This window comes from Dermacentor andersoni, chromosome 5 (assembly GCF_023375885.2).
Source record: "Dermacentor andersoni chromosome 5, qqDerAnde1_hic_scaffold, whole genome shotgun sequence".
NCBI classification, from domain to species: Eukaryota; Metazoa; Arthropoda; class Arachnida; order Ixodida; family Ixodidae; genus Dermacentor; species Dermacentor andersoni.
In genome coordinates, this window is record NC_092818.1 from 15687358 (window position 1) to 15695114 (window position 7757).

Sequence of the window (7757 nt, forward strand, 5' to 3'; positions counted from 1 at the left end):
CACCCGGCCACTCCGTGCACCCGGCAAACGAGCTTTACGAGTCGTCACGGTTCCACAGACGTGTTCAGCTACCCGACGAAAGCGTTGACACGTACTACGCAGAACTGCGCAGGATGGTTAAGCGATGTAACTATTCATCAGCGGCTGTCGGGGAAAGGCTCGTACGCGACCGGTTCGTCGTCGGCATCCGCGACTCCCGTCTCTCGGACCAGCTGTGCCGGAACGCGAAGTTGACACTCCAGGACGCTTGGACACAAGCCCGTCAATCCGAAGACGCCGACAGGGAAAAGGTGTTGCTCCAGAACCGCACCGAGCAGTCCCGCGAGCTCAACCTAGACGCCACAAAAGCTAACAAGTTCCCCTCTCGTCGTCGCTCCGGCGCTAAGCCTCGTTCGTCGCAGCCGCAAGCAGAGCGCTCACGCGAGCCGTCCACATGTGAATTCTGCGGCCGCGCGCCTCATCGACATTCAGACTGCCCGGCCCGACGCTCTGCCTGCAACTTCTGCAAAAAGAAAGGCCGCTTTGCCGAAGTATGCCGCTCGCGGAAGTTCAAGCAGAACAAGCTCAGCTCCGTTCACATGCATGCCGTCGGGACGACCGCCGCGGCAAAGTTCGTCGACGTCACCGTTGACTACACAGCGCAGTTCAAGGTTGACTCCGGAGCCGAAGTATCTGCCGTTCCCAGCGACTTTCCTACGTTGCCTGACAAACTCGACCATGTCGACACTCTGCTCACTGGCCCGGAAGGACAGCCACTGCGCGTGCTGGGCTCGTATCTGGCACGACTTTGGTGGCAAGGAAAAACAAGCTGTCAGCGCCTCTACGTGATCCAGTCTCTCACTGTGCCTCTTCTGCCAGCGCTCCAAGCCCTCCAAGTAGTTCGATTTCTTTATCAACTCAAGACTTCAAAAGTGACGCTGCACGCCGAGCTCTTCAATGGATTGGGCACTCTCAAGGATGAATACAACATCCGGTTGAAACCTGATGCCGTACCTTTCTCGCTGAGCGTACCTCGTAAGATCCCCATCCGCTGCTCGAGATCGTCCGCCGCGAGCTGGACAATTTGGACAGCGCAGGCGTGATCCGTAGGGTCGACAAGCCAACACCATGGTGCTCGGGTCTCGTCGTCGTCCGGAAAGGTGATGGTTCTTACCGCCTCTGCGTCGACTTGACTCGACTAAACAAGATCGTCCTCCGGGAAGGACACAATCTACCAACTGTCGAGCAAGTCCTTGGCCTCCTCGGCGATGCAAGAGTTTTTTCGAAGCTGGACGCGACCGCAAGCTTCCACCAGGTGAAGCTCCCTAACGACTCCCAAGAGCTTACGACATTCATCACCCCATATGGCCAATACCGTTTCTGCCGGCTCCCCTTTGGCATCACCTCCGCACCAGAGTACTTCCAAAAGCAGATGGCAAGAATCCTGGAGGGCCAAGAATGAGTCGCCAATATGATAGATGAGATTTTGGTTTTTGGACGCACCCGCCAGGAACATGACGCCAGACTGAGCCAAGTGCTATCTCGTCTTGCAAAAGCAGGTATCACATTGAACCAGGACAAGTGTCGTTTTGGGGTACCCGAGGTCTCCTTCCTCGGAGTCGTCGTCTCAGCACAGGGCATCAGGCCAGATCCGGGCAAGGTCGAAGCAGTCAAAGCCATGGAAGCTCCAACGGACGTCGCCGGCGTTAGAAGACTGCTCGGAATGGTTAATCATCTTGCCAGATTCTTGCCACACACCTCGGACGTCACAGCGCCCATCAGAGCCTTACTGAACAAGTCTGCGAGTTGGGTGTGGCAGCACGAGTAAAAGGCAGCATTCGAGAAAATTAAGGAACTCTTGACGTCAGACAGGTGCATGGCCAAGTACCACCCGTCGTACGCCACAACGGTGTCTGCAGACGCAAGCTCATTCGGACTCGGCGCAGTTTTGCTACAGACGCAACCCTCAGGAGAGCGCCGCCCAGTCGCGTTCGCTTCGAGGTCAATGACCGAGACGGAGCAGCGTTACAGCCAGACTGAAAAAGCTTTGGCAACGACGTGGGCTATCCAAAGGTTCGACGAGTTCGTCCCTGCCATCCCCTTCGACGTCGAGAGCGACCACCTGCCACTCGTTTCTCTTCTCGGCAAGATGGAACTAGACATGTTGCCGCCTCGTATTCAGAGACTACGGCTGAAGACCATGCGATACCAGTTCCGTATGCTGCACGTGCCAGGAAAGCTGCTAGCCACAGCCGATACGTTGTCGCGCATCACCTACTAGCCACCCACTCCTCTAGACACTATCGGACTTTTTGCAGCACAGGTAGTCGGATGCACGTTGGAAGTCTTCCCACTCAGCCCTAAAGACGTGCGACAGGCACATGAGTCTGATGGCGAGTGCAAGGCCCTCGCCTCCTACTGCCAGCATGGTTGGCCACAAAAGTCCAAGATACCACTGCATCTCTCAAAGTACGCCTCTGTGGCAGACGAGCTCTCTGTCTGCGATGGTGTTCTGCTGAAAGGCGCCCAGATAGTCATCCCATCGTCCCTTCGGCCAGCGGTCTTGACGCTGTTGCACGAAGGTCATCAGGGCATCAACAGGACCAAAGCCCTAGCTCGGGAGTCAGTTTGGTGGCCTGGTATCTCGACAGACATCGCCTCTGTCGTCGCCAACTGCGAACAGTGCACTTCCACCCGCGTGAACTTTGCAGAGCCCCTGCTCTCCGCGCCCCTACCTGGACATTCCTGAGAATTCCTTGGAATGGACTTGTTCCACCTCAACGGCCAGACGTTCATCCTGGTGGTGGACTATTACTCAAGGTTTCCTGAGGTGGTGAGCTTGAGGAGCACGACAGCTCAGGCAGTCGTCGGCGCTCTCAAATCCTTCTTTGCCCGCCATGGAATCCCGCAAGAAGTCAGGTCAGACAACGGCCCACCGTTCTCGTCGCAAGAGTTTGCGGCGTTTGCAGCGTCATACGGCTTTAACCACGGGACCAGCAGTTCATACTACGCTCAATCGAACGGAGAGGCGGAGAGGATGGTGCGTACAATCAAAGACCTGTTTCGCAAGTCAAAGGATCCTCATCTGGCTCTGCTCAGCTATCGGGATACTCCAGGAGTCGACGGCTTTAGTCCAGCCCAGCTGTTGATGGGACGTCAACTCAGAACCAAAGTACCAAAGCAAGACTCCCAGCAACGTCCCAACTGGCCGCCAACGAAACGTGTCGTCGCCAAGGATGCGGCTTACAAGCAGAAGCAGGCTGACAACTACAAGAGGCATCACGGAGCTCGAGACTTACCGCCACTCCAAACAGGTCAGCGTGTCTGGGTGCGACCTGATCAAGTGCAGGCTACGGTCCTGTTACGTTTCGCCTACAACGCGCGGTAACGCCGGCGCGGATGCAACGGACGCCGGGGCTTCGTTCAAAGCGGCGGACATTTTGGCCCGTTCGACGCCGCCGCAACGCCTCCCCGCCAAGCGTGTCCAGGCGTGTTTCAGTGCCACGTGTCTTCGTGTGTGCGTGTGTGTGTGTGTGCCCACGCTTGTCAAAGCGCGGCAGCCGGGGAGCGGAGCTCCCCAAGTGAGGAGCCAGGAGGTCTGTCCGTCGGCGGGTTGGCGATGCGTCACTACACTCGTCTCAACATGTCTCTCAGCTCGTCCGTGCTCCGCCGTCGCGTGGGCTCCGTGCTCCGCCGTCGCGTGGGCTCATCCCGTGACCTTCCTTCTGGCCCGCGACGCCGAGAGTATAAGAGCAGCTGCCCCCGGACGCCGAGAGAGAGGCTCCGATTTCTTCTGTTGAGTTACGTGCTCTCCCGTCTCTCCACTTCGGTCGACCTGACCGGCCGCTCTTTTGCAATGTTAGAATAAACAAGTTGTTCTGTTACCAGTCTACTCATGCTTTGCCGGGACCTTCGGATGCTTCCAGTGCCCCAGGCCGCCAGGCCAACGCTACCCTTGGGGCTTGCGACCCATTTGCAATAACGGGCGTCAGCACCGAGACCCCAACAGCTGGTGGCAGCGGTGGGATCGCGACAACGGAGGCCAGCAGCGAAGAGATGCGGTTGACTGTATGCTGAGCAGCACAACGACCATCCGGGAGCAGTGCAACGAGCCCTGTGTGATGACTGGTTGCCTGCAGCGGAACGACTGCGCTGAATTCTTGGCTGCGAGGTTTGGTGAGTGCGGGACTTTCTTCTTCTGAGTTTTGCCAGGCTTTTGTTAGTGTCAGAAACAGAGCTGGTAATTGTGGTTGTCGTTGCTGCCGGGTTAGTTTGCGGCAAGACAATAGTAGGCAGTAGAGAAAGCAGCATTCAGAGCAGCCATGGATTTGAAGTCGTTGCGCAAACTGAAATTGCTGGAGCTTGCAAGAGAGTTGGGTCTGGATGTCTCAGACAAACTCAGAAAACCAGAACTGCTAAGGGCTATTCTTGAGTTAGAAGCTGAGGATGACGAGCTGTCGGATTGCCTTGAGACCATTGAGGAGCGAGGCATGGGCGTTGTACTGTGCCAACGGGAAAATGGAGAAGTAGAACACCCCGTCCTGTATGCTAGTCGTAAGCTGACGAGTCGTGAGCAGGCGTATAGCGCCACCGAGAAAGAGTGTGCGTGTATCGTGTGGGCCGTTCAGAAATTGTCATGTTACCTAGCTGGCTCGAGGTTTATCATTGAGACGGATCACTGCCCTCTCCAATGGCTGCAGACCATCTCTCCCAAAAATGGCCGCCTCCTGCGCTGGAGCCTCGCTTTGCAACAATATTCCTTTGAGGTGCGTTACAAAAAGGGGAGTCTCAACGGTAACGCCGATGGCTTAAGTCGAAGCCCCTAACGTGGGAATCAGCCTCAAAATTGCTTGTTACTGATGTTTTTCTTCCTGAGGCAGGATTTTTAACCTATTGCTTTCGTGTAGTGTTTCAAAGTGATGATGTGCTTTCTAGTGCAATTTTCCGATTTGTGGACGCGTTCTGAGTGCTGCTAAACTACTGTAAGGAACTAGGCAGCAGTATAAAAGGGGAAAGAGCCTGGCAGGGCTTAGTGAGGGTTGTGCCGTGCTTGCTGACTGAGCGGTTGACTTTCGGCGTAGTTCTAACGCTTGCCGGAAACGAGAACAAAAATGTCAACTCTCCCGAAGTCACTTTGCAGTGTCCTGTGTGAACCTGAACGTGAGAATGAGGCCTTCTCTGTGCGCTGCGCTCGAGAAACGCCAAAGGACGCCCGACTTCGGTTATGAGCATCATCGAGCGACATCCCTCCGGACAGCGGATGCAGTCCCCTGACCATCGGGATCTCCTTCCCCCGGCGGGGCGGTCTGTTACGTTTCGCCTACAACGCGCGGTAACGCCGGCGCGGATGCAACGGACGCCGGGGCTTCGTTCAAAGCGGCGGACATTTTGGCCCGTTCGACGCCGCCGCAACGCCTCCCCGCCAAGCGTGTCCAGGCGTGTTTCAGTGCCACGTGTCTTCGTGTGTGCGTGTGTGTGTGTGTGCCCACGCTTGTCAAAGCGCGGCAGCCGGGGAGCGGAGCTCCCCAAGTGAGGAGCCAGGAGGTCTGTCCGTCGGCGGGTTGGCGATGCGTCACTACACTCGTCTCAACATGTCTCTCAGCTCGTCCGTGCTCCGCCGTCGCGTGGGCTCCGTGCTCCGCCGTCGCGTGGGCTCCGTGCTCCGCCGTCGCGTGGGCTCATCCCGTGACCTTCCTTCTGGCCCGCGACGCCGAGAGTATAAGAGCAGCTGCCCCCGGACGCCGAGAGAGAGGCTCCGATTTCTTCTGTTGAGTTACGTGCTCTCCCGTCTCTCCACTTCGGTCGACCTGACCGGCCGCTCTTTTGCAATGTTAGAATAAACAAGTTGTTCTGTTACCAGTCTACTCATGCTTTGCCGGGACCTTCGGATGCTTCCAGTGCCCCAGGCCGCCAGGCCAACGCTACCCTTGGGGCTTGCGACCCATTTGCAATAACGGGCGTCAGCACCGAGACCCCAACAGTCCTCAGTCCGGGGCAAAGACCAAGAAGCTACGTGGTCGAAACGAAGCGAGGTGGCACCCTACAGCGCAACCAGCGTCACCTAGTGTCTTTTGGGCCTACTGCCTCCGGAGAGGAACCAACACCACTGCAGCAAGTTCGCTGTCAGGAACCTCAGCCTGCCAACATCGTGGAATCAACGGTCCCCCTCGGACAGTCTGTGCAACAGTCCCCTGCAGTCAGGGACCGCAGTGATGGTGTGACAGGAACACGTTACGGCCGGCCTGTTGTTCCGCCGCGCCGTTTGAACTTGTGAAACTGTTGACACGTTTTTCTTCCTGAGTCCCTCCCGTCTAACCTTCAATGCTTCAAGGGGGGAGATGTAGAGGTCGCCACAGTTCAGCCCTGTTTTTTAGGCTGCCACCAGAGTGTGGCGCCCCCAGTGACCTGTGTGTGTCTATATATGTTCGGGCCCAATAAAGGAGGGTCATTCCCTTTTCGTCTAAGAAAGTGGCGGTACGTGTCGGTCCGTCGCTGCGTGCCCGTGCCCCGCGGCACTAACCACGCGACAAAGAGTCCCGTGGCCCATTACTTCCCGCGGAAAAACTAATAAAATCGAACTTTCACCATGCGACAATACACTGCGCCGCAACCGGGCACGTACCCAGGGGAGGGGGGGCCCGCACCCCCTCCCCCCCGAAATTAAGCGGCATACCCCACCTCCCCGCCCACACCACCACTCCTCACACACATTCCTAAAGTTAAAGAAGGGAATTGCGCTAAAAAAGACAAGGACGAGTAAGGACATGGACGGGCGCAAACTCGCGACTGATTTTCGCGACTGAGAAAATCAGTCGCGAGTTTGCGCCCGTCCATGTCCTTACTCGTCCGTGTCTTTTTTAGCGCAATTCCCTTCTTTAAGTATGTACGACCGACTCGCCCAACAACGTTCTCTCCTGAATTACATTCCTAAAGCGCTGACAAATCAATCTATTCGGCAGTAAACATTTTGCTGCCTTTCACAGCGAGAGCTGTATCATCATCATCATCAGCCTGGTTACGCCCACTGCAGGGCAAACGCCTCTCCTATACTTCTCCAACTACCCCGGTCATGTACTAATTGTGGCCATGTTGTCCCTGCAAACTTCTTAATCTCATCCACCCACCGAACTTTCTGCCGCCCTCTGCTACGCTTCCCTTCCCTTGGAATCCATTCTGTAACTCTTAATGACCATCGGTTATCTTCCCTCCTCATTACGTGTCCTGCCCATGCCCATTTCTTTTTCTTGATTTCAACTAAGATATCATTAACTCGCGTTTGTTCCCTCACCCAATCTGCTCTTTTCTAAGAGAGCTGCTAAGAGCTAAGAGCTAAGATAATTTGCTAAGAGAGCTGTATATGACTAACCTTACATAGTTTTTTCGTCACCCGTCAACAACACACAAAAAAATCATGTGGGGCGATCCTGGTGATAGTGCAAAAAAAGAGTCCAAGCTCAATGGCACATACCCCTGTGGGATCCGGAACCGGTAACGCGCCCTTCGAAATTTTCGGGACGGGCCCACGTATGCGGAGCGCTCAACGCCTGCTTCACCTCCGCCGCGGGTAGGCCCGGTATTGCATTATCTTCGGGATGGGCCCACGTATGTGGAGTGCTTAATGCCTGCTTCACCTATGCCGGGCCGCGTTTTTAGAATTGCGAGTAGGTACAGCGGGACGTGGCACTTTTGACGGAGCTCGACGTTTCTGCGCAGGCGCGAGTAAGAGCGGGCGCGAGAGAGAAAATCTGGGGGCTTTCGCTCCTTGAATATATTACTCA

At 56.0% G+C, this 7757-nt stretch overlaps 1 protein-coding gene across 1 annotated transcript; it reads left to right on the forward strand.

Annotated features, from left to right (window-relative positions):
* Nucleotides 1-2915: 2915 nt before the first annotated feature.
* Nucleotides 2916-6547, forward strand: LOC126529846 (uncharacterized). Its single transcript, XM_055070204.1, has 2 exons — nt 2916-3293; nt 5961-6547. Exons 1-2 carry the CDS (start codon nt 3017-3019, stop codon nt 6251-6253), a joined length of 570 nt encoding a protein of 189 aa, XP_054926179.1. The 5' UTR covers nt 2916-3016; the 3' UTR covers nt 6254-6547.
* The last annotated feature ends 1210 nt before the right edge of the window (nt 6548-7757 follow it).

Bases quoted from the DNA above. Each gene is read 5' to 3' on its own strand.
- LOC126529846 (XM_055070204.1), top strand. From the start codon at position 3,017: ATGGTGCGTACAATCAAAGACCTGTTTCGCAAGTCAAAGGATCCTCAT. The intron at 3,294-5,960 runs GTCAGCGTGTCT...AGACCCCAACAG, and splicing joins CTTACCGCCACTCCAAACAG to TCCTCAGTCCGGGGCAAAGA.